Source organism: Rhinatrema bivittatum, chromosome 11 (genome assembly GCF_901001135.1).
Source record: "Rhinatrema bivittatum chromosome 11, aRhiBiv1.1, whole genome shotgun sequence".
In the NCBI taxonomy this organism is placed as follows: Eukaryota; Metazoa; Chordata; class Amphibia; order Gymnophiona; family Rhinatrematidae; genus Rhinatrema; species Rhinatrema bivittatum.
Genome location: NC_042625.1, coordinates 87,687,653 through 87,714,631, shown reverse-complemented (window position 1 = coordinate 87,714,631; position 26,979 = coordinate 87,687,653). Strand labels below are relative to the sequence as shown.

The 26,979-nt window shown below is 43.9% G+C and overlaps 1 protein-coding gene across 3 annotated transcripts in view; it reads right to left on the bottom strand.

The window, feature by feature from the left end:
- The window catches only part of WASF2 (WASP family member 2), a 71,574-nt gene that overhangs the window by 34,893 nt on the left and 9,702 nt on the right, over positions 1-26,979 (bottom strand). For all 3 annotated transcript variants that reach the window (XM_029572053.1, XM_029572051.1, XM_029572052.1), the window contains exon 2: positions 8,118-8,290. In XM_029572053.1, the coding sequence (XP_029427913.1) occupies positions 8,118-8,247 (130 nt within the window). In that variant the 5' untranslated portion in view covers positions 8,248-8,290. The remainder of the gene's footprint in view (positions 1-8,117; positions 8,291-26,979) is intronic.

Genomic DNA, 26,979 nt, shown 5'->3' with positions numbered 1-26,979 from the left:
AGTACAATTTTATCCTATGCTGCCCCAGCACAGACCTCAGGCATACACGGAGAGCACATTCCCTGGAGGCCAGGAGTATTTCAAGACTCAAGTTATATGAGAACAAATAAAATGGCTGGCACCAGACATGCTGAAAGACAGTGATATACAAAAAATGTTTCTTCTATCACATTTGATAGTTCTTCCCCAGTGGTGCTTGGTGAGTGTAATTATCAGACAAGCAATTATGACAGCTTTAGGTAACCTTAAACCATCACCTTAGAGAGACACAACCCTATCACTTTACAGCTCAGAAGACTACTCTTTGACCTCTTTTGGAGAAGAGATGAGCTCTTAAAATTCCAATAAATTGCAAATTAAGTACTTCCCAGGCAATTGGGACTTGATTAATCCAGAAAAGCACTGACCCATGAGTTACCTTCAGGTGTCGGCAATGTAAAAACCAAAACCGCCTTCAAAACATAAATGCGGATATTCTAATTATCTAGAATGGAGGCATGATCCAGTGGTTAGAGCAGCAGACTGAGAACCAGGGTACCAGGGTTCAAATCCCACTGCCACTCCTTAAGATCCTGGGCAAGTCACTTCACCCACTGCAGAAATGTAAACTGTAAGCCCTCTGGGGTAGGGAAATACCTGCTGTATCTGAATGTAAATAGTCTTCAGCTACCAATGAAAAGACATGAGCAAAATCAAGTAAAATAAAAGGAGCACACATGCTGAAGGAGGAAATCAGTGGTCTATGGCAGGATATCCAACATTATACAACTTCAGAACTGATCAGAGAAGGGAAGTCTCTATCAACATTATATCACTACTGATCAACGTAGCAAGCTCTATCGATGAAGAGATGACATTACTAGTAGTCAGACTGTCTAAAATCACATACACGTCATTAACTTGTATTACAAAGTAATATATTCAGAATTGGAGGCTTTTATGTAATAAATGGTGCCAGAGCAAACAGTTTCAAGAAAACAGGGTTTGCTAAAATGGCATTTCCCAAATCAACCTATTAGCTGTCAGGGGTTGACCGCAAAAGCAAAGGAGAAACAGGGGCAGCACAGACAAGGGAAGAACAAAAGCACAGGGAAAAGCAAGCAGAAAACACTCAGTCCCCTTAGGGCTGTTTACTACATTATAAATAGAATGTTTAACTAGGACAAGAGGCTAGCCCATGAGCAGATGGAGTCACTAGAAAGGTTTACTGACCTGACGTCAGCTATTTGAGGGTGGCCAGGATTCCTCCTTTTCTCCTGTTCTAGGCGGCCTCCCACGCTGCACTGGATTTTTTCCACAGCACCACTCTAGACATGTCTGACCCATGATGGCATGCACCAGGCCACAAGTGACAGACAAATGGGCACCCTCTCCCAGTAAGTGACTAGGTTGCAATTTGATTTCTAGCACTTCCTGTTCCCATCTTCCAGCATTGTAAAAACAGACTGGGATACCTGCAGATTCTGAAGCACTAAATGGTCTGCAGGCATTTTCTATAAGTACTGGCATTTCAAAGATTAAATCACAATACAGAGTACAAATCTACTGCTAGTTCAAATATTGTCAATGCTCATTTTCCATCTGCTCCTTACAGACCCGGGCATCGAAAGTTTTTGTTATAATTCATTCCTCGCTGGCAATCTAATAACCCTCTGCTTGCGTGAAACATGTTCACAGCAACAAATGACGCCGATGTCAAAGCAGGGGGAACTCAAAATCTAATGGAGTTCTAAGCAGAAATTAAAAAAATAAAAAGCTTCATCTCTCTATTTTCATCTAAAGCAAATTAGCAAGAGGCAGCAGGAAGGAAATGGAAGGATATAAATGTATTTTCTGTGCATATTTTGTTTACAGAAATTATCCCAGTCTTTGCAGAATATGCCAGTGGATCTTTAATAACTGTGGCACATGGCCATCACAGGGCCGATCTTGTATGGATGGAAAGCACCAGCACAAACCAATTCTAAAAGCAGGGGCGGGGAACATAGTTCCCTCGAAGCAGAGGGAGTGTGCGATCGCTCATACATTTTGGAACGTCCCTCGCAGGTTTTACATGGCTGCTCACATACATTTTCCTTTGTGCTATATCGGAAATGCATCACTAATATTGACGCTGAAAAATTGTCGATTTAAAAAAAACAAAACAAAACCCCGATGCCCCTGTGAAAAAGAATTTGCATATAACTAGTCAGTCCTTGGAGGGCACATTGGCAGGAAACCTCCAAAACCTCTAAGGCCACACCCAGGTCAGGTTTTCCTGTATGAATGTACATGAGGCATGCAAACTCGTTAGGGAAAGCACAAAAACCAGACTGGGGTGGGCCCTGCACCTCTTTCCCAAAGGGACTGGGCTGTTACTCTGAGAAACAAATGTATTGCTGGATTCTCTCAGCATTGTAATACTTGAACTATTTTATTTCTTTGGTCTTTCAACTTTATAGAAAGTTAGTTAAAAAGCACAGTCTGTCCGATACAGTACAGACACTAAAAAAAAAAATAAAAAAAAAGCACGTCCGTTTTCAGCGCCCACTCTTGCAACGCACACACAGCCCCCTCTCCTGGGCTCGCGATACAGCATGCAAATGAGGGGTCGTGCTAAACGAGGCGCTAGGGACAACTGTGCACCCTTAGCGCCTCCTTGGCCCAGCGAGTTAGGGAAACAGATGCTCAATTTTACAAGCATCCGTTTTCCTAACCTGTGCACGGCCACACGTAAAATTGAGCATCCATTTTCCTAACCTGACCCACCTTTTTTTTTTTTTTTTTAATTTATTTAAAAAAAAATGTTTTAACCTTTGGTTCCTCCGACTTAATATTGCATGATATAAAGTTGAAGGATGTACAAAAAAGCAGGCGTTAATTTCTAAGCGTGAAATGTGCGAATCAGGTGCACATTTTTTCTCAATATCTGGGGCAAATGACTAATAGCCTCATCACATGCATTTGCATGTGATGAGCGCTAGTAGTTTCGGCGGGGGGGGGGGGGGGGGGAATTTGGCCATGCGTTATGAACACGCTAAACCCCTTATTGTATAAGGGATTGTAGACACGCGTGCACTCAGTCGAGCGCATCTTACAGTATCGGCCTGAATATTTTTAAAAATACATACAGGAGGAAGTAAACCCCCTCTGTCAGTTTTAAGCTGGTCTCTTACAACTCCCCTGAGCCCCAGGAAAAGAAAATTGGTTCTTACCTGTATTTTTCGTTCCTGTAGTACCACAGATCAGTTCAGACTCCTGGGTTTTGCCTCCCTTCCAGCAGATGGAGACAGAGAAATTTTCACCTGCGTAGCACCTGCAGTCCCTTCAGTATTACTATGTACCCAAGCTAAGACAGGAACCCCTGCAACAAATTAAGGAACAATATCCCCCCAACGAGCAGGGGAAAGAGAAAAACTTACAACCATAGACAGTAAAGAAACTAAGTAGTGATCAGAAACCTGTACTATTCTTCAGACAAAAAGAGAAAAAGACAGAACGAGCAGACTCTCCAAATGCTCTTTCCTCCCCCGGGCAGGACTCTGGACTGATCTGTGGTACTACAGGAACAAAACTTGGCAGGTAAGAACCAGTTTTCCTTTCCCTGTATGTACCCAGATCAGTCCAGACTCCTGGGATGTACCAAAGCTTCCCTAACCGGAGTGAGTCTGCGAGAGTCCTGCTCGAAGCACACTTACACCTGGATGTCCAATCGGTAATGCCTGCAAAGGTCTGCAGAGACTTCCAAGTAGCTTCCTTGCAAATTTCTTGCAACACTAGCTGACATTCTGCCCAGGAGGCCACCTGGGACTGGGTAGAATGAGCCCTTAACCCCTCCAGGATAGGACGACTGAGACACAAGTAGGCGGAACCAATAGCTTCTTTCAACCAGCGCGCAATCGTGGCTTTAGGTGCCTTCTGACCCTTTTTTGCATCACTCCATAATACAAAAAGGTGATCTGACAACCTGAAACTGTTAGTGACCTCTGGGTCCCTCAAAGCAGCTCTTCTGACATCCAGACACCTTAATTCTGCAGCATGAGGCGCACCAACCTCCAGGTTCAGAAAAGCCGGGAGCTCCACTGACTGCTCTAAGTGGAACGCTGAAACCACCTTGGGGGGGGGGGGGGGGGGGGGGGGGGGAAAGAGACAGAACCGTTCTCAACGATACCCCGGAATCTGAGATGCGTAAGAAAGGCTCCCTGCATGATAAGACTTGAAGTTCAGATACTCTTCTGGCTGAACAAATCGCCACCAAGAACACTACCTTCAAAGTGAGATCCTTTATGATAGCCCTCTTAAGAGGCTCAAATGGTGCTGCACACATGCCCTTGAGGACCTAATTAAGGTTCTAAGATGGACACATCAGATGACCAGGCACCCGTAAGTGCTTAACCCCCCCCCCCCCCCGAGAAAACGGACAACATCCGGATGCGCCGCCAGCTGCTTCCCATGAACCTTGCCTCAAAACCCCCGAGGGCCGAGACCTATACTCTTAGGGAACTAAATGACAAGCCTTTAGTTAATCCTCTGTAGAGAAGTCAAAATCTGTGCCACTGATGCCCGCTGAGGTTTAATCCTTTGACCAGAGCATCAAGACTCGAAAACCCTCCAAACCCTGATATACGCCAAGAAAGTGGAAGTCTTTCGAGCCTGCAATAGCATAGTAATAACGTCCTCAGAATATCCTCTCTCTTAAATGCTGCCTCTCAAAAGCCAAGCCACCTGATCTGAAAATATGGGCCCCTGACTTAGTAGGTTCGGAAGATGCCCCAGATGAAGCATACCGTGCACTGCTAGATTGACCAGATCCACGAACCAAGGCCTCCAGGGCCACTTTGGAGTCACCAGGATTACCCGGCCCGGATGGATCTCTATTCTCCTCAGTACCTTGCCCACCAGAGGCCATGGCGGAAACACATATCAGAACATTGTTTGGCCAAGGGAGAACCAGGGTATCAACTCCCTCCTCTCCCACGACTGAAAAATTGAGAAGCTTTGGCAAAAAAAAAAAAAAAAAAATCAGCAGAACCAGAGGTCACGAGCTGAGGCTCCAGGGAGGAAGACTAAGAACCAATGTCAGGAAGTATTTCTTCACGGAAAGGGTGGTGGATGCCTGGAATGCCCTTCCGGAGGAAGTGGTGAAGTCTAAAACTGTGAACGACTTCAAAGGGGCGTGGGATAAACACTGTGGATCCATCAAGTCTAGAGGGCGTGAATAAAGTGGAGGCAGCAAAACACTGCACGGAGCAGCAGTAGCCACAGAGGCATTCAAACACTGCACGGAGCGGCAGTAGCCACAGAGGCATTCACGGAGCGGGATGCCAGTGGCCAGTAGTTATTGTTCCACCTTCACGGAGCGGAAGGATGGAGGGCTGCTATCTCCAAAAAAAAAATAAAAAAATAAAAACAGGGGTGGGTAAGAGTATGGGGTAAGGGTGTGGCCTGCTTGTTACAGCAGTTGCTACCCCTAATTGAGCTGGATGTCACTTGGATGCAGATACGGCGCTGCTCTCTAAATTGGTGGTGGGGTGGAGGGGAATTAGGGCTGGAGGGTACTGGAAGCCAATAGTAACAGTTGGGAGAGAGAAAAAGGGGAAAAAAAATGGATAAAGTGCATAGCTTGCTGGGCAGACTAGTTGGGCCGTTTGGTCTTCTTCTGCCGTCATTTCTATGTTTCTATGTTTCATTCTGCTGAGTTGCCATTACATCCATATGCGGAACGTCCCACCTGCAGGTAATGAGTCAACGCTTCCTCCGACAACTCCCATTCTCCGGGATCCAACAACTGGCTGAGAAAAATTGGCTTGTACATTGTTGGACCCCTGCAATATGAAATGCCGCTATCCAGCTAAGAACATGGCCAATCCAGGCCATAAGAACCTGGCAAGTACCCAAAAACTAGGTCTATTCCATGTTACCGTTGCTAGTAATAGCGGTGGTTATTAACTAAGCCAACTTAATTAATAGCAGGTAATGGACTTCTCCTCCAAGAACTTATCCAATCCTTTTTTTAAACACAGCTACACTAACTGCACTAACCACATCCTCTGGCAACAAATTCCAGAGTTTAATTGTGCGTTGAGTGAAAAAGAAAAGAACTTTCTCTGATTAGTTTTAAATGTGCCACATGCTAACTTCATGGAGTGCCCCCCTAGTCTTTCTATTATCCGAAACAGTAAAAAACTGATTCACTCCTACCCATTCTAGACCTCTCATGATTTTAAACACCTCTATCATATCCCCCCTCAGCCGTCTCTTCTTCAAGCTGAAAAGTCCTAACCTCTTTAGTCTTTCCTCATAGGGGAGCTGTTCCATTCCCCTTATCATTTTGGTTGCCCTTCTCTGTACCTTCTCCATCACAACTATATCTTTTTTGAGATGCGGTGACCAGAATTTTACACAGTATTCAAGGTGTGGTCTCACCATGGAGCGATTTAGAGGCATTATGACATTTTCCGTTTTATTCACCATTCCCTTTCTAATAATTCCCAACATTCTGTTTGCTTTTTTGACTGCCGCAGCACACTGAACCGACGATTTTAATGTGTTATCCACTATGACGCCTAGATCTCTTTCTTGGGTAGTACACCTAATATGGAACCTAACATTGTGTAACTATAGCATGGGTTATTTTTCCCTATATGATTCACCTTGCACGTGGCCACATTAAATTTCATCTGCCATTTTGATGCCCAATTTTCCAGCCTCACAAGGTCTTCCTGCAATTTATCACAATCTGCTTGTGATTTAACTACTCTGAACAATTTTGTATCTGCAAATTTGATTACCTCACTTGTCATATTTCTTTCTAGATCATTTATAAATATATTGCAAAGTAAGGGTCCCAATACAGATCCCTGAGGCACTCCACTGCCTACTCCCTTCCACTGAGAAAATTGTCTATTTAATCCTACTCTCTGTTTCCTGTCTTTTAGCCAGTTTGTAATCCACGAAAAGACATTGCCACCTATCCCATGACTTTTTATTTTTCCTAGAAACCTCTCATGAGGAACTTTGTTAAATGCCTTCTGAAAATCCAAGTACACTACATCTACAGGTTCACCTTTATCCACATGTTATTAACCCCTTCAAAAAATGAAGATTTGAGAGGCAAGACCTGCCTTGGGTAAAGCCATGCTGACTTTGTTCCATTAAACCATGTCTTTCTATATGTTCTGTGATTTTGATGTTTAGAATACTTTCCACTATTTTTCCTGTGCCACCACCCTGATAGCTGATGTAAGTCACCGCTGTGGTTTTGTCGGACAGGATCCGGACTGGGCGATTGCACAACAGAGGTAGGAATGCCTGGAGGGCTAGCCGAACCACTCTCGTCTCCAGGCGATTGATGGACCACGATGCCTCCTCCAGCGACCATTGTCCTTGGACCGACAGATTGACATACCTGGTTATATGCCAGTGGCTGTGAAAATTTCTCTGTCTCCATCTGCTGGAAGGGAGGCAAAACCCAGGAGTCTGGACTGATCTGGGTACTTTCAGGGAGACAGGCATAGTTAGAGAAGTGCCAGATATTACTTTGCCCATAATAGGGTCCGATTGGTTCATACTGACCCTGAGACCACATCACCACAACTAAAACAAACCAAAGTGTGGGGATGAATTTCAGGCTCTCCTCCTAAAATGGCACAGAATTTAACAAAAATCACGACTTAACAGTGACATTTTGAAATGCTATGATTATTACTCCTGGCCAGTGTGTACTTTTCAAAGCAGTTTCCATAGACAAATCAAACCCTGCATTGTCTGCCTGCCCCCATGTATTTCGTCAGACAACAGTTACGCTTTGCTACTTTCTAAGCTCCACAGGGTACAGGCTTGCTACAGCCTAATGGGGTTTTTTTTTCCATCATATTCCTTGTGTATGTCCTCCTTTCACAGTATCATCTTTTATATAGCACCTTATACATTAAATGATAACCAATAAACCATGCTTGTGCATTGAATCTTTGCTCTTGCTAACATAAAAGAAAAGGAATTTTTATTTGCATTTGACAAGGAAAAGCAGATGGGGGAGTCCGAGCAGCACCAGTGGAAAACCTGAGCTAAATAAAGATGAAGCTGCAGCAGAGCAGCTCCGCAGGGGAAAGCAGAGCCGGCCTCGCCGCGGCACTCACTCAGGCTGCCCAGCTGTCGGATGACATTTGCCAGGGTGATGTTGGTCATACATTCCAGCTCGCTTTGAACGCTGGGCAACGTCTGACGGCACAGGTGCCTTGGCTCAATGCTCCTTGTTACTAACGGCATGGTGCCCCCGCTTCAGGCAATGTTCTGGAAAGATCAAGACAACCTAAAGAACAAATAAAGAAAAGAAAAAAAAAAAACAAAACAGGAAATCGTTAGACCTCCACCATGCTTCTGCTATTAGCTATGCTGCATTTGAACAACTCATCTTACCCTGAAACCTTTCCCACCCACAATTAGAAAACTGACAATTGCAAAAATAAAGATCCAGCCGGTGACCTGAGACCTGCTTTATCTGGAAAGCAGCAGCTGAGTGTCGTATGTGTCTGCCAAAGTATTAACTGGCTCTGCTTATGGAAAAGCAGCAAAATGACAAGCCTGCTACAGCAGGAACAAAATCAACCAAACCCCATCCCTGGAGAATTAATCCAAGCAGCCGGATCTTGGGGTTTACATGCTACTCAGTATTCTGGGGCCATGTCAACAACCCAAGTGCGGCATAGAAGTGTATTTTGACCTAGCACATGTCAGTACTTTCAGGAAAGCCATCTACAGGAAGGAAAAGACAGTAAGAAAGAAGGGAAAAAGCGCAAAGGCAAAATAAATCATTAACTTTAGGCTGGGATATATTTCAGTATTCACATGCACAATGGATAGGATTTTTTTTTTTAATCTGGCTCAGTTAATATCCCCTGTATAAACAGAATGTGGTCTATATTTATAACCTGATGGGAAAACAGGCAACTTGTACAAAAACCTCCTAAAATTATAAAAATAAGTGAGGCTTGAGATACCCATCAGGGTATAGTAATTCAAATCATGAAAAGGTGGGAAGTGTGCCATAGGCCAAACAGACCGTGCACGATTGTTGGTGTTTAACAGAAACTCCGCATTTGGATCAGCACTTTTGGTAATTCTTGTGATTTATCCACCTATACCGTTAACTTGGAAAAAAAAAAAAAAAGTTGCTGAAGTGTTTCCTTTCCAAACGTTTTAAAAAAATGCGTTGTATTTTTTTTCAGGATTGTTACCAGGTTTCTTCTATTTGAGATTTTTGTGATCACAAAGCCAAGGTTTTTTACATCTGTTTTGGCAATACCCACGTACCCCACGGACTTAGTACATGGGTAAAAGACAGATATTATGAGCTTAACTCGTTATTAAAAATACACACTATCCAGTTTTACCCATTTATTCTAAAAAGCACTACCGAAACAGTTGTAATGAATGCACATCCTTATTATCCATAACCCATAAGATTTCCTGCCTTACCTAACCTGCTCTTTCTGCTGCCCCCCTTGTCACTTTTCTGATTTCAGCTATAAATTTTGGTCTAGCAAACTAAGGAAATGCACCTTCCTAATGGCCAACTTCTCATCAGTGCATGGCTATAAAGCCACCATAGGCTTGATTAATTAAGCTTCACCCCCATCACCAAAATAGACAGGGCAAAATAATTTTGTAAATAAGGCCTTGAGTTTGAGAAGAATTTCTGCTGTTCTGACAGAGTTGTTTCATCAAAATAGGAGACGGGAGCACAGACAGGGAGCACAATACCTGAACCTGAAATGCCCTCCTGGAAGAGATGGCGAGAACAAAGACAGTAAAGAAATTCAAAAAGCCACTGGGGATCCCTAAAGACTGGAGGTTGGAAATGAAAAGGGCGCATGGAGCGGCAATTACTACCCTTAACAGTAAAGCAGAGTTGCTTACCTGTAACAGGTGTTCTCCAAGTACAGCAGGATGTTAGTCCTCACACATGGGTGACATCATCAGATGGAGCCCGGCACGGAACACTTGTCTAGAAACTTTGTCAGGCACACTGAGCATGCCCAGCATGCACGTCCACACGGGGTCCCTCTTCGGTCTTATAACAGAGTTCATGAAAAAAATAAAATAAACCACGAGAAAAGCCAACTCGGCAGGGTGGCGGGTGAGATACGCGAGGACTAACATCCTGCTGTCCTTGGAGAACACTTGCTTTCTCCAAGTACAATCAGGATAGTAGTGCTCACCATGGGTGATTAAGTAGCTCCAGGCCTCTCCAAGCATGTGCAGCAAGGACTAGGTGTCAACGTGCACAACTGGAACTGCAGCAACCACAGGAGCAAGCCTGCACGCAAGGATAGGGCCCATGGAGGGAGAGTTGGGTTTTCATGGCTGGAAGAGACTCCAAAAGATGTACTGCCCAAAACAACTGGCCTGCCGGCCATCCTTGTCCAAGCAATAATGTGAGGCAAAAGTGTGGAGGGCACTCCAGGTCGTCGCTCTGCAGATCTCGTGAATGGGAACTGCACACAAGTGAACCACTGAGACAGACATGGCCCGGACAGAGTAAGCTTTGACGTGGCCCTCAAGCTGCAAACCCAGCTTTGCGTAACAGAAAGCAATGTAATCCACTAACCAGTCGGAAAGAGTTTATTTGGAGACAGCGACTCCTAATGTTCTTGTTGAAGGATACCGAAAGCTGAATGTTGTCCACCCCCAAGAGGTACACTGCCTGGAGAGTGATGCCATTTTCGATGGCCCACGACCAAACATGGACCACCTCCGGGCAGAGGAGGGAACGACCCTATCCCCCCCCCCCCCCCTGTTTGTTAAGGTACCACATGGCCACCTGGTTGTCGGTCTGAACCAGAACCACCTTGTTTGCAAGCTGGTCCCAGTCGCCTGCAGGGTATAGCAGACTGCCCGCAACTCCAAGAGGTTGATCTGGAGCCGTGACTTATGAACCAACCAGAACCCTTGGGTGCGGAAGCCCAGATCATGTGCTCCCCACCCCATCTGGTGAGCGTGGCCTGGGGCTGAGCACTCCAAAAAGGGCAACCCTGCTTCAGGTTCGAGGGGAGTGTCCACACTGGAAGGACTACTGCAGCCATGTCATAACTAGAATGCAAGCACGCAGGTCCTGCATAGCCTGACATCATTGACAGCATAGTGTCCATTGTGCCCGGCGCATGTGTAGCCGAGCAAATGGGGTAAAGTGCACTGTCACCACCATATGGCCCAGTAGTTTGAGAAACTGGTGAGCGGAGATACGGGGCAGCTGGAGAAATGCCGGGCAAGAGCTGCTAAGGTCTCTACCCTGTCCTGAGGCAGGAAAGCCTTCGCCTGGACGGTGTCCAAGCGCGCCCCAATGAAGTCCAGTTGCAAGGATGGCTGGAGATGGGATTTGAGATAGTTGATCAGGAATCCCAGAGTCTCCAAGGTGTCAATCATGAGGCGCATGGCCCTCTGAGCCCCTTGTCGGGAGTTGCCCTTGATGAGCCAATTGTTGAGGTAGGGGAAAACGAATTCCCTGCCTTCGAAGATGGGCACCGACAACTGCCAGACATTTGGTGAAGACACAAGGCGCAGATGCCAGGCCAAACGGCAGAACTCAATACTGATAGTGGTTTCCGTCGACCAGGAATCTCAGGTATTGCCGATCCGCCTCAAAAATGGGGATATGAGCGTACGCGTCTTTTAGATCAAGGGAGCAGAGCCAGTCTCCCGCCTTGAGAAGGGGAATCAGGGTGCCCATTGAGACCATTTTGAACTTTTCCTTTACCAAGAAACGGGTTAAAGCTCTCAGGTCCAGAATGGATCATAGACTGCCCGTCTTCTTGGGAATTAGAAAATATCTGAAGTAGAATCATTCACCCAGTCGACTGGGCGGAACGGGTTCGACTGCCTGAGCAAGAATGAGGGTGGAGAGCTCCACTTGAAGTATCTGAATATCCCCTGCAGCTCTCCACCGGGAACACGGAGGGGAGCAGGGTGGAAGTCACTGGAAATGCAGTCAGTAACTCTGATGAACGATGGATAGGACCTAGAGGTCCAATGTGATCGAGACCCACTTATCTACAAATAACTGGAGTCTACCCCACGGGGTTCCGTGAAGAAGGTTGGCTCATGCTCCCTAGCCACCAGTCAAAACCCTGTGGCAGGGTTCTGCGGCGAGACTGTAGGCCTGAGGTAGCCTAGGTTGCCTCTGCCTCGTCTTGGGGACAGGCCTGAACCTTTGGAACTATTCACCCACACCTGAACCTCGGTGTGGGTGGATAATATTTACGAGGCCAATAGAAAGGCTGTTTAGGATATTGCCGTGGGGGCTTCCTGATAGGCTGGGTGTTGTAGGTACCAGCCGACAAATGCTGAAGGGTCTCCTGGTAGTCCTTCAGCTGAACCACAGCCTCTTTAATCCTGTCTCCAAATAGGTTCTCCCCCATACATGGCAAGTCAGCCAGAGGGTCCTGGACCTCAGGGTGTAAGTCGGAGGCCCGTAGCCATGCCATCCGACAGGCTCCAATGCCCGCTGCAGTGGATCTCATGGCTGTCTCAAAGACATCATAAGCTGAGCAAACCTCGTGCTTATCGCACTCCTGACCCTTCTGGACAACAGATTGGAAGTCATCCTGGAATTGTTGAGGCAGACACTTACTAAATTCCAGAGCCTGCTTTCACAGGTTCTGGGAACACTGGCCCATGTAAAACTGGTAGCAAGCTATGCGGGCAATGAGCATGGTGTCCTGACATACTCTGCGCCCCAACACATCAAGAGCTTTATACTTGCACCCTGGAGGAGCAGGGGCATGGGTATGAATCCTCTTAGCCTTTGTCAGGGCTGACTACCACCACCAACTGGTGGGAGAGTTGTTGGCGGTCGAACCTAGTGGACGGCTGGACTAGATATACCGCATCCGTCTTTCTGTTAATTAGTGGCACTGAGATGGGATGCTCCCACAGGCGGGTCACCAGCTCCTTGAAAAAGTAATGGACTGGTATCGCCACCACTTCCCCTTCAGGGCATCCATGAATTGTAGGGTCTCCAGTATTTTATGCCTGGAGTCCTGTTCTGTCAATAGTTGGAAAGGCACCAATTCAGCCATGGCCTTGATGAAGCCCGCGAAGGAAAGATCCTCGGGGGAGATCACCATTGTTCCTCCAGTGGAGAGTGTTCAGAAGGCAAATCTTCCAATTCCTCGGAGTAGGATAACGTTGCCTCCCCCTCCCAGGGGTCATAGGGAGCTTCCCCCTCACTGCGACCCTCCGGGGATGCAGGGGGCCAAAGGATCATCTGTGTGCGTGGCCTGGTCCTCGAGGGCACAGAGAGAGAGGCACCGGAGGCAGAGGGGCCTCGAGGCTGCACGGGCGTCAATGGGATCAGGGGCACTGAAGGTATCGGTGGAACAGACCCTAGGAGAGCTGGCAGGTGAGGTGGCACTGTGTGTATCTGGGCCGCTATCGAGCCCTATGGCCTTTCCTCCTCGGAGGAGTCGCTCATCTGTTTAGGGGTCGGTGGCGGTGGCAGCCTGGAGGCATCGGTGGGGGTCGAAGACCTCCTTCGCCCTCGACCGCTTTGTGGGAGGCACCAAGGTCGATGCCTTCTCACGGTCTGGTTTCGAGGAAGATGATGATCTATGACTGTTCTTCTTAGACCTTTCTCAATGAGTACCACAGTCCTTACCTGATACTGATGGAGACATCGAGGAATCCTCTTCCTGCCTTGCCTGGTCCCTGTGCCTAGCTTGGGACCAGGCAAGGCAGGAGGAGGCGAATCTGACTGTGATGGGGCTGGGGGCTCCTTTACAAGCGGGGTGGAAGTCCCCAACGCAGAGGATGGCTCGGACCCAAAACGTTTTTTCCATTTTGTCAAGATGGGCTCGAATACCCTTGGGGTTCATCTGGGTACAGAGATTGTAGATGTGGACATCATGAGAAGCCCCCAGGCAGAGGACACAGACCTTGTGGGAGTCTGTGATGGACATGGTCCGGGGGCACTGGGGGCATCAATGGAAGCCGGTCGATGCCATGGAAAAAAAAAAGTGTGTGGTGCATGGTTGATGGTCGGTGGACACCAGGAAGGAAAGACGTTGAGAATCGACCATGAGGGTACGAAGCACTTACCAATCGCTGTCCAAGGAGGACGAGGGACCCTACATGACATGTGGAAGGAAAAAAAAAAACACTTCAACTAGCCAAAAAAACAAAAAGAAGCACGAGCTCTGAAACTGCAAGGCGACAGCTCCATGGAAAAGAAGGGACTGCGCATGGACGTGTGGTTAGCAGCATGATGGGCATGCTCAGTATGCCTGTCAAAGTTTCTAGAAACTTTGACAAAAAAGTTTTCCGTGCCAGGCTCCATCCGATGTCACCCACGTGTGAGGACTACCATCCTGCTTGTCCTTGGAGAACATGGGGGTAACTTGCACAGAGTGGCAGTTACTATCCTTAATAGAAACATGGGGGTAACCAGCAGGGTGTGGCAGATACTACCATAAGAAACTTGCTAGTCCATCCAGTCTGCTCATTTGGTCTTTTTCTGCCCTCACTATGTTACATCATGAGAAACTGAGAATTTACACAACTTCTAGAAAACAGACAAGATTGGTAATGACCTTCAGACAGCTGTTCTCTGAGACAGGCTAGGTAGGGCAGATGTGGACAATGAATATGCATAAGATAAACTTGCATATAATGGAGACAGTGCATGCAAAATTTGTCTCATGCATATTCTCTGTGGAAATCTTGAAAACCTGACCTGGCCACCCTGTGCTAAGGTATGGGAGTGTTTGAGATTATGCTACCTCCTCCTGACAGTTGACCTTGGGTGATGTTGCACTGTACCGAGAACATATTTAGAACAATGTTTCTCAATCTTCTGAATGCCAGGGACTGGCTAGCTACCTTCCTTAAATTACGTGGACTGGTTGCAGCACTGATGAGCCAGTGGAGAGTTGGTTATATTCCTTCCCCACCTGCTCTTTAAACTAATGGGTCAGCCCTGTAGCTGGTCTATGTCATTTAAGAAGCTAACTAGCCAGTTTTAAAACATTGTTTTCTAAAATAAGTTATTCTTATTTAAAGAGCTCCCTCTCTCCCTTTTTCCTAGCCAGCCAACAGTACTATCCTCAGAAATGAAAAAAAGAAAGATATTTTCCTCTCCCTCCCAGCCTTCCACCAGTAGATCAATGAAACAAATCTTCACTTCTTTCCCTCCCCCCTGCCAGCCAGCAACGCTACTCCAATTAATACCACCACTCCCTGGATCCTTCCCAGTTGGGGCCAGTCCTGAGGCCCAATCTCTGGGAAAAGAGCAACTGCAGCTGAATGTTAACGAGCTGGCATAAGACTGAGTCAGTGTCTGCTTTGCTCTCAAGCCCTGCAGTGGCCCCATCCCAGCTTCTGTACAGGAGGTGAGGCTTGAGAGTGGAGCAGATGCTGACTCAGTCTCATGCCAGCTCATTAACATTCAGCTGCAGCAGTTCCCTCCAAAAGATGGGGCCTCAGGACTGTCCCCAACTGGAAAAGAAATGTGTGCTGGGCATGGCAGAGTAGTGACGGGGTAGGAAAGTATCTCTGCTGGCAGTAATACAGGGTGCAGAGCAAAAAAGTCTTGCTTCCTCTTCATCCTCCTGCAATTACTGTTACTCCTGGGGTCTGGCAGGAATGCTGCCAGGGACTAGCGAGTTGAGAAACACTGATTTAGAAGATCCTAGTATTTAAGAGGGCTCTTCAGAGTCCTACAATATGCAAAATAAGTAAATAAATAATAATAATGGCAAGCCCTCCAAAATACTGCAAGTTTTCCAAGACATCATCCTTAGGGTCTTGTGATAATTCTTAAAACAGTGGTACATTTATTTATTTATTTATTTATTTCGGATTTTTATATACCGACATTCTCAATACAAGTATCGAATCAGGTCGGTTTACATATAACAAAACTTTCGCACAAAAGGCGTTACATGGAACAGCGTTTCTTAACATATAACGTATAACATATTGCATTTAGCATATAACCTATAACATATGGATATTAATAGTAGATTAAATTAAATATTACATAGATAATAATAATAATAATAATAGTAACTCGTCAACAGGACGTAGGTGAATGCTCGGCATGATTATAGCGAGAATAAATATCTAGAAAAAAATTAAAGGGTACATAATTATCTTTCATTTATATTTTGGATTTTAGATTTAAAACTAGTCACCTTTTCACGTACAAGCTTAAGGCAAGTTACAAATCAGATACTGCAGATATTTCTCTGACCAAGAGAGTTTACAATCTAAGTTGTACCCAAGGCAATGGAAAGTGAAATGATTTGCCCAAGGTCGCAAGGAGCATCTGCGAGAGAAGCTAGATTTGAAGCCTGGCTTTCCTGGTTCTGTCTGCTGCTCTAGCCATTAAGCTATCACTGCACAACACTTGCCATAACAAACACCTTTTTCCTGCCTGGTCTTCTAGAGGCTAATTTAACAGGAAAACCGGAAGCCTCTCTCCTTTTTTAAATACTGTTGGGATAGTCTATGTGAGATCAGCTACTCTGGATATTTCCCTTACCTGGGCTTGCTCTGACTTCGCGAGGCTCCTAACATAAGCTTGGCCCACACTGCAGCAAATAAAGTGTCCTTCCAGAACATCCAGACAGTAAGAAAATAAATGACGGCAGACAAAGACAAAATGGTTCATCCACTCTTCCCAGCACAAGATACAGCAAACAGGCAGTAAAAGGGGAGTACAAGTAAATGTCAGGACACAAGATTTAAAAAAAACAGAGGCTAATCCAAGAGAGCATTAGGAATAAAACAAAGCTGCACTGGAAAGCCCAAAATAGGCATCTTGTATGCAAGCTCAACTCAGTGGGGAAGCAAACAGCAACATGGGCTGATGGCAACATGTACCTAATCTAACAACTTATTCAGATCTTTTAGACTCAGACAAACGGAGAAAGTCCCAGTCCTTTTGGTTATTTCTCTTTTTTTTTTTTTTAATTGGGGGGGGGGGGGGGGGGGAGGCCTCTCACCCACAGAACTTCACGTGTGCTACAGAACAATGAAAGCACCATTACAGCAACTGTCGGGCAAACGTCCAGGCCACCCAGGGCGTGTGCAAATCAAACAGGAAGTGAAATTTAATGGAGGAACTCAGCTTCCTTCCCGTTCAAGCTGCCACAAGAATCAGCTGTTTACCATTACAGGCTTGGGAGCAGTTTGATGACTGAGCTTTAAAGACCATCCACAAAGCTTCCTCCTGCCCTGTATTTCTTTTCTTTTTATAACTGCCACTCATCTAAGGAGGTCAGGACTCACTTTAGTTCTGCAATGCACATGGAGTCTCTTTACCAAGCCCCCACCACAGTATAACATACAAAAAGGTCATTGCTTTGGGATCTTCTTTTTCAGTTATTTTATTTTTCCTGGAAATGTATCAGTGAACAAAAACAGGAGAAAAATCAATGGGAAAAACCCCCGATTTAAAAAAAACTGTGTGCCTGACATGCACATTTTAACCCTCAAAAATTAACGCCAGCCCCAGAGCTGGTGTTGAGGATCCCCAAAAGTTGAACTGAAAAACAGAAAATGCTGCTTTTCTGTGGTTCTTCCGATTTAATCCTGTGGAGATATTAAGACAGAGGAATCACAAAAAGCAACATGAAAAAAAAAAAAAACGACTTGACGGCAGTCAGGTTAGGAAAATAGATGCTCAATTTATGAGCATCCGTTTTCCTAACCCGTGCACAGCCTCTGTCTTGGGTGCCTGATGCAGAGGTGCTAGGGATGAAAAAATTTCCCCTAGTGCCGCCTTTTTAACGGAGCAGCTCATTTAATCTACTGCATCGCGTGCCCGGGAGGGGCGGATGGGCGCGCGTTAGGAAACTCTGATATTAAAATCGGCCTGTTTGTGTCCAAGAAAGTTTCCCACAGTACCTGACAGAGAGGCTGGAAACGGTCCCGCCAAACATTTGTTTTCAAGTTCACAGGGTGCATTCCCACAAGATGAATTTGTAAACATCGGAGACCTGGTATATGCAAATCTCTTATGTGCATTCACTCTGGATACGATAAAAACTGAACTGACTGTACTGGACACAGACAAGTCTGAGAAGCCAAGCTGGAGTGAATACGTTTTCCCTGCACACCCACAGCCCTTTCAGTTTCAAGGAAGGACAGTCTGAGTGTTTTCTGTCTATTTTCATGCCATTAGCAGAGTGAGCTCTACTAAGTGGGAGGATACAATTATTTCCTCATATTTTGCAGATGCAGTAAAGCTACCCGTTTCTCTTCAGAAAAGAATCCAGACCAACTGCAGGAACATTGCCCACTGCATCATCTGTTAACCGTTTTACAAAAAAGCGGGGAGAAGCTAGCTACCTTCAGACTTCCTTTTCCTTCTCTAAGGAGAGTCCAAACAGCTCTCATCTCTGGCCACAAACATTATTCTAGCATTAGGAAGGGAGGAAAGTACAGGTCTACCTAGAGCAAAAGCAAAACGTATGTTTGGAGCTATGTATGGAGCTACTAAAAGACAACAGCGGATGCTGTTTTGTATTCCGTAGAGCACGCAGTCCGTAACATAAGATTGCCAGACTGGGTCAGACTAAATGTCCAAGCGCAGTATCTTGTTTCCAGCAGTGGCCAATCCAGGTCACAAGTACCCAGCAGGATCCCCCAAGGGGATAGACAGATTCCAAGCTGCTTATCCCAAGAATAAGCAGTGCATTTCTGCAACGCCACCTTAATAATAATGTTAATGGACTTTTCCTCCAGGAACTTGTCCAAACCTTTTTTAAATCCAGCTACACTAATAGCTTTCCACACGTCCTCTGGCAACTAATTCCAGAGCTTAATTATGCATTGAGTAATGAAAAGGCAGGATTCAGAAAAAGTTCACCCCATTGTTTTAAGGGTGATAAAACCCCCAAGCCCATGCTGTCAGAAGCGTCTCAAAAAATAAAGCCTGAGAGCCAAGGTCCCAAATCCCAGTTAAGCAATATTTTTTTCACATTGCTCCCCTCTGGCACTGCAAAGTTACAGTACATAGAGACTTGGAAATGATGTTTTAATTTGGGCTTCTGCTTTTTCCAGCAAGTGGTTAAGTGCCAACCAAGACATTTTAGAAGCTTCGTACTTATTCCTCTCCTTTCCCATTATGAGCAGTCACATGCACAGCATTTGGAAAATATCATGCTTGCATCGTCAAAGTCTGACCTATGTGCACATGAAGGGAAAACGTACTGTCAAACACAGCCATGTTTTCATGGGAATCCTTCCTCCATGGAAACTTCAAGTCAAAGTCCCTGAAGTCTTTCAGCTCATAACATACTCATGAGATGAACCAGTTAGCAGACGGCAAGATTTAGGAAACAGCCAGAATTTGAAATACCCGGTCACAGGAACAGGGGAGGAAAAAAAAAAAAAGTGTTTTGTTTCACTGTGCTAGCACCATCTAAATGCCCTTTTTAATCACTCTGTATCTCGGTGATAGCTCATACATCAAGCTCTAAAGCAGAACGACAAAATGAAAATGACTTTTGCCGCCCTTCTGGAAAGGATGAGATCCTGCGTAATGTACTTTTTTTGTATTATAAACAGGAAATATGATAGTTGTGTGGCAGAAATTAATACAATTGCTAGATTCACCACATAAAGCAGGGAAAGGTAGGAGTCAAGAGAAATACTGGAACAATTTGTAAACCCAAGGAACCAGCACGGCAGAAGTGTCTTAATTAGCAATCAGTGCCACATCACAAGAGCTCTGAAGCAACAGGGAGTGTAATTATTCAGAAAGCTGCCATGCAAAGGCGCCATCAACCATTCCATTCCTCTGGCTGATATTTGTTCCAGAAGATGCGTCACGTGCCCTTCTGTAATCATGGCCAAGCACACTAGCAGCTAAAAGGTCACAGGATGGGGCAAGCCTGGCTGTATCGCCACACACTGCACACCTTGCCAGACATCAACCACACCGCAGTATCTCCCCGACTCATCCTCCATCTAACTTATCGGTTTCTTCCATGTTGGTTTTACCACAGGAGGTAATTGTATGCAGTTGCATAAAAATCTAACAGCTCCAGTTAGCTACAAACCTGGTGTACAAAGCCCAGCCACCAACCTGGGGAGGAGGGAATAGGGTGGGATTTGGTTTTGGATTGCATCTGTTTAAAATGCATCCCAAAGGTGCTTTTAAAACATAAATGGGGAAAGCGCAACCATCACTGAGCAGAAGGCGGCAGCAACCATTCATAAACCTGAGAACTGCCCACTGGGGAAAGAGGCATAACAGAAGATGGTGAAATTAAGAGTAGAGACAGTTGAGAGATTTTTCTGCAGGTCACCCAGCAAGCAGAATCACCAAGCTACATGTATGTTATCTTTCCAACTGTTATACTGCATTCCTGGCCTCAATGGAGGTCATCCATCCTGCTATACAGACATTAACAAATAAAAGATCACAAACACACAAAGAAAAAGCACAACAAAACATAAGGATAAAGAATAATATAAATATACAACCACCAAGCAGCCCATCTCTACAATCTCCTTAGAGTGGACCAGTAGACAATGTACCACGTCAAAAACTGCTTAGATCCATCCTCCACAACCAATCAGGAAACCCTACCATGGAAAATTCAGTCTTCACTTTCTTCTGGAAAGCAAGCTAATCCTACTTTAACTGGATCCCCAATGGGCTCTTATTCCACAGAAATGGAGCTACTACTGAAAAACCTCGCTCAATGAACAGAGTGAGCTAGCAGCACCCTCGACAGAGTGGAATCTCCTATGCCAATTATTCTTTCAGATACGAAGGCCATTCCCTGGAACATCAAGGACAACAATTTAAACTGTATACACGCCCAAATCACTTAGGGGCAGATTTTATAAAACTACACGCGCGCAAACAAAAGTATGCCGGATTTCAATAGATACGCACGTAGCCGCGCGTATCTGTTACAATCTGGGGTCGGCGCAGCCTGCCTCCGTTCCCTCCAACCCCCCCACACCTTCCCCTCCCTAACCCACCCCCCCACCTTTGTTGCACAAGTTACGCCTGCCCAAGGCAGGCGTAACTTGCTCGCACTGCGCGGGGCCGGCCGTCGGCACACCATGGTCCAGTCCGGAGGCCGCGGCCATGCCCCCCGATGCGCCGGCCCTGACACGCCCCCCAGGAAAGCCCCGGGACTTACACACGTCCCGGGGCTTTGCGCGCACTGGCAGCCCATGCAAGATAGGCTCAGCGCGCGCAGGGGGGGGTGGGGTTTGGGGAAGGTTTTCGGGGGGTTACGCGCGTAACCCTTTTAAAATCTTCCCCACACTGTTTTAATGAGGGACACCTTAACAATTTCAAAACTTAAGAGGTACATATTCATGAGGACTTTCACTATTCTTGTCCATTTCGCTCTGTAACTCAGAGGCTAAGGCTGGCTATTATGGTACAACTATAGCACAGTATTTATTTTAAAAAGTTTTATATTTATCCCAACCAGGTACTATAAAAGAAACAAAACCTCATGCTACCAAGCACTACACCCAACATCCAAAGAGCAAAATAAGATTTATTAAACATCTCCTAGGGGCCACTAATCTGCTATTGGGGTATATAACACTCCATGCCTGTGAGCATAGTTTTAAAAAGTGTTTTAATTCATGACCAAGATCGATTTTATAATAAATGTTGATACGTATATCGTTAGGGCTCCAATATCAGCCAGCCAGTGGCAGACCTGTGCACCACCACATAGTGTAGTTTTTCAGATACATTCGAAGTAAAAAGCCAGCAAGGGAGTCAGTTGGACCATAAGATGATCAAGGGGTAGAAGGGGCATGTAGGGATTACAAAGCCATAGCAAAGAATTCTTTTAGTCTCTCTACTTCGGAATTCACTGAGGAAGCTATAAGATATCCATACCAAAAATACAAGCCCAGCACTATTCACAATATAACAAAAAAACAAAAAGAACAGCGGAAAAAATCTTATATCAGATTACCAACAATCCCTCAACCAATAGGACAAGCAATAAAGCCCGATATCATAAATGGTGAAACAGCAAGCTAAAGGTGTGCACAAAACCTAACAGGGTATATAACCAAGCTCTTAACAACACACATTAGACTGTGTACCACCATAATTTTAATCATTTATCAGTTTATTGACAGCATTTTTCTTTCAAACTACATGAAGTGAGACGGATGTCCGAAATCAATAAGTTGCTTCCACTATGTCCCCTGAAGCAGGCAATTGGTCACTGAAACACTGCAGAGTTGGGACTCTGTGAAAAGTGGACTTTAGGTGCTATAGTGATCTTATATACACACCATAATAAAACATGTAATGGGAGTTCTTCAGAGAAGTACACATTTTTTTTTTTTTTTTTTTTAAGTGTTTTGAGCATGTTTTTTTTAACTACAAAAATTTTTTTTAAAAATGCTCTCAAACTCTGATAAATGATTAAAACTGTGGTGATACACAGTCTAACATGTGTTGTTAAAAGCTTGGTTATATACCCTGTTAGGTTTTGTGTGAACCTCTAGCTCACTCTCAACATTTATGATTTCAGGCTCTATTGCTTTTCCTATTGGTTGATGGATAGCTGTTAATTTGATATAAGATTTTTTCCACTGTTCTTTGTTTTGATTTGTTTTTTTTGTTTGTTAGAGATACCCATTTTATTTATTTAAAAACTTTTCTATACCGTCATTAAGTTAGGTACCATCACAACAGTTTACAAGAAGGCACCAATATTACTATTGGAAAACAGATAAAATCTATCACTAAACAAGTGCCAAGACTTTACGGTAACATGGCTCGTTTATAATTACTCATAATTGTAAGTGTTATATCATGTCCATTCTTTATTGTATCATATTTTAAAATTGAGAGCAAACATATTTAAAAATAAAAGTAGAATATATACCCGTGTAGGTTGGGGTAGTGTGCATGAGTGTTCTACAGATCGTTTTTTTTTCTTTATCCCTGTATACTACTCTCCTTTCTCATTGTTGTAAGCTTGTTTAAATAACCATGTTTTCTGAAGGTTTTGATGTCTGTTTGTAAGCGGATCTCGACAGGCATGGCATTCCATAGCATAGGACCTGCTAAGGAAAGCGCTCTTTCCCTTACTTGGGTTAGTTTAGCTGTTTTAATTGAGGGGATGGTCAGTAAGGCTTTATTTGCTGATCTTAGGTTTCGGTTAGGGACCTGTAGGCGGAGGGCTGTATTCAGCCATTCGGCTTTTTCATTATGTATTAATTTATGTATGGTACATAGGGTTTTGTAATGTATTCTTTGCTCAATGGGTAACCAGTGTAATTCTATTAGGGTTTCATTGAGGAACCATGTTTTGTTATCCTTTCTCTTCTCATCTACTTCTTGTTACCCCTTCTCCCAGTTTTGACTTCCCAGTTAAAATGTAATTTCCAAGCTTAACCCGTTTACTGTAAACCGGCATGATGTTCACAACTAATGCCGGTATATAAAAATGTTTAAATAAAAAAAATAAATAAATGTGGTCTCTTATTTTTACCAGTCAGAATTCTGGCAGCCGTGTTCTGCATTATTTGGAGTGGTCTAATCGTTGTTTGTGGTAATCCAAGTAGGAGGGAATTACAGTAGTCCGTGCTAACGAAAATTAGAGCTTGTAGCACTGATCGGAAGTTATTTGTTGTAAGTAGGGGTTTTAGTCTTCTAAGGGTCATGAGTTTGGCGTATCCTTCCCTTACTTTTAGCGATATGTGTTGTTTTAGGTTAAGTTAAGTGTCAATTATTACTCCGAGGTTTCTCACTTTTTCTGAGAGTTTAATTGTTTTTGAGTATGATGTGGTTTTGGATGAATTCAATGTTTTTGCGTTCCAGTAGTAGGAATTCTGTTTTCTCTATGTTAATCACTAATTCCATCTGGTTCAGTAATTGTTTGATGATATCCAGATACATGTTTGCTATATTCAGTGTCTTTTCAATTGTGTCATCAATGGGTAAGATTAACTGAATATCATCAGCATAAATGTAAATTGTGATGCTTAGACCCGCTAGTAGGTGACATAGTGGTAGTAAGTATATGTTGAATAGTGTGCCATGCCAGAAATGATAATCAAAGGTAATGATTCAGAGGAAATGAAATAAATCTCAGTGAACCTTGAGAATGCACTAGGGCAAGTTAAACTAAAGAGTAGCAAATCACCTGGCCCAGATGGTATATATCCCAGAGTGCTGAAAGAACTGAGAAATGAAATTGCAGATGTGCTATTGGAAATTTGTAAACTATCATTAACATTGTCCAAGGTACCTGAAGACTGAAGGACTGCCAATGTAATGCCAATTTTTAAAAAAGGGATTAAAGGGATCCAGGAAATTACAGAGTAGTCCGTGCCAGGCAAAATGATAGTTTCTATCATAAAGAACAAACTGCTGAACATATAGATAGGCATAGTTTAATGGGACAAAGCCAACATGGATTTTGCCAAGGGGAAGTCATGCTTCACCAATCTGCTACATTTTGTTAAGTGTCTAAATAAAAATGTGGTTAAAGGTGAGCTAGCTGATATAGTGTATTTGGATTTCCAGAAAAGTCCCTCATGAGAGACTTCTTAGGAAATCAAAAGTATTGGGATAGGGGGCAAGGGGGCAGTGTCCTAGTGTGGATTGCTCACTAGTTAAAAGTTAGAAAACAGGAGTAGGCTAAATGGTAAGTTTTCCCATTGGAGAAAGGTGAATAATGGAGTGCCCCAGAGATCTATTCTGGGCCCACTGCTTTTTAATATATTTATAAATTACCTGGAAATGGGAACAAAGTGAGATGATCAAATTTGCCAATGACACAAAATTATTAAAAGTTGTTAAATCACAAGAGGATTGTGAAAATTTGCATGAGGACCCTGCAAAACTAGGCATGCAGATGGCAAATAAAATTTAATATGGACAAGTGCAAAGTGATGAACTTAGGGAAGAGTAACCCAAATTATAGCTACACATTACAAGGTTCCACATTAAGAGTCACCATTCAGGAAAAGGATCTAGGTTTCTTCATTGATAATATTTTGAAATCTTCTGCTCAGTGTGCAGCAGCCAAGAAAGCTAGGAATGATTAGGAAAGGAATGGAGAATAAAATAGAATAATATAATGCCTTGGTATAGCTCCATGGTATGACCTCCTCTTGAATATCATGTGCAGTTCTGGTCCCCACATCTCAAAAAAGATATAGCAGAATTAGAAAAAGGTACACAGAAGGGCAACCAAAATGATAAAGGGGATGGAATGATTTCCCTACGAAGAAAGGCTAAAGCGGTTAGGACTCTTCAGCTTGAAGAGACAGCTGAGGAGAAATATGACAAGAGGTTTAAAAAATGAGTGGAATGGAATGAGTAAACATTGTTTACTCTTTCAAAAAGTACAAAGACTAGGGGGTCACACAAAGTTATTAGATGTAAATGTATTACCTAGTAAGAGAAAACATTTTTTTTACTCAAGAATGCATAATTAAACTCTGGAATTCGTTGCCAGATGATGTGGTGAAAGCTATTAGGGTAGCTGCGTTTAAAAACGGCTTGACTGGCTACTAGCAATGGTTAAAGGCCTTGAAATGCTGAATCAGCAGTTCTGAAGCTGCTCTTTACTCAGCCTAAAATTAAGGTGAAAAATAGATTTAAACAGATTGGCATGTTCGGAAAAATCCAGGAATATAAATAACCATGAAAAGAAAAATTGGTTTAAACTGAAAATGAAGGACCTTAACTTAATTCACTTAAACACATACGTAATTATCTGTACACATTCCTACTCAAATGTTTACATTTCATATTAATATTTTAAATTTGCTTTTGACAAAGTTTCAGGCATCTAGCATCCTTTTGTAACAATTCTTAACTGGCATTGAGCCTAGGTGTTTAGAAACAGCTGCAGTTTAATGAGTAGATGGTGGTCACCCAAATGGTTTTGCAACTGGTCCAGCTCATCTGCATCAGCACATCTGGCCCAAAGATGAAAGGATAAATGAGAGAAGCACCAAGCTTACTCCTTGGTGCTCACATTTCACAGTATACTTTGTTGATAAAATTAAACTAAAAACTGTCCAGGATAGTCAATTTTACTTTCAGCTAACAAAATTTTGAAAGCGTGTGCAATGGTACAATTATTTTGATCTTACTAAAAAAAAAAAAAAAAAAAAAAGATCCTCTTCCATCAATTTCATAAGACCCTCTACAGACAGTTAAAGTAGATGTTTAGCTTCACTGCATATAGTGGTGACCTTGCCCATCTATGTATAATTTCAGTCATGTCCTACTGTGACTATGGCACACTAGGGCTTGCACTGTTGTATTACATTATACACGCCAAATGGGTTGACGTGAAAAGGCAACAGCAACCATCTGAAAGTTAAAAAAAAAATGGTTTTATCAATATTTAAAACACAGATTTGCCTCACAGGAGTGCAAACAACCGAGAGTTCTTTTAGCAAAGTTTTGACAAAATTAAAAAATAAAATGTTAGCACATAAGGAAATTTTCAACTCTGCATTGTAGAGTATAATTACAGTCCTGAGAAAGCAGGAGAATCAGCCGAGTCATATTCTCAACTCTCCACTCATCACCGATTTTCTCTTGATGCTATGGGGGGGAGGGGCAGGGAGAAGAATTGGGAAATTGACCCCCAACTATTCTGCTGCACCCACCCCTTCCACAATTCCTTTCATCCCATGGTCCCATTTCACCCTTCTTTGCCCATCATATCCACCCCTCTTACCACGTACATTTCTTCTGGACAGGGCGAAGTTCCAGAGAGAGCAGCAAACATCTTCCAGAGGATTGGGGGCCACTGCTAAGTAAGCTAAGGACAGCAAATAACAGAAGCCGCTCCCCCAACCAGATTACTAATCAACAGCCAGTTCAATACTTGATATTTCCTTACAGTTGTCAATGTTTGCTGTTGATCTCTTTTCAGCTCCTACTTTATTTTAAATTAGTTTAACACATTTGTTTAATTTCTTTGAAAACCCTTCCCATGGCACTGCTTTTTTCTGATCCTTTACAAA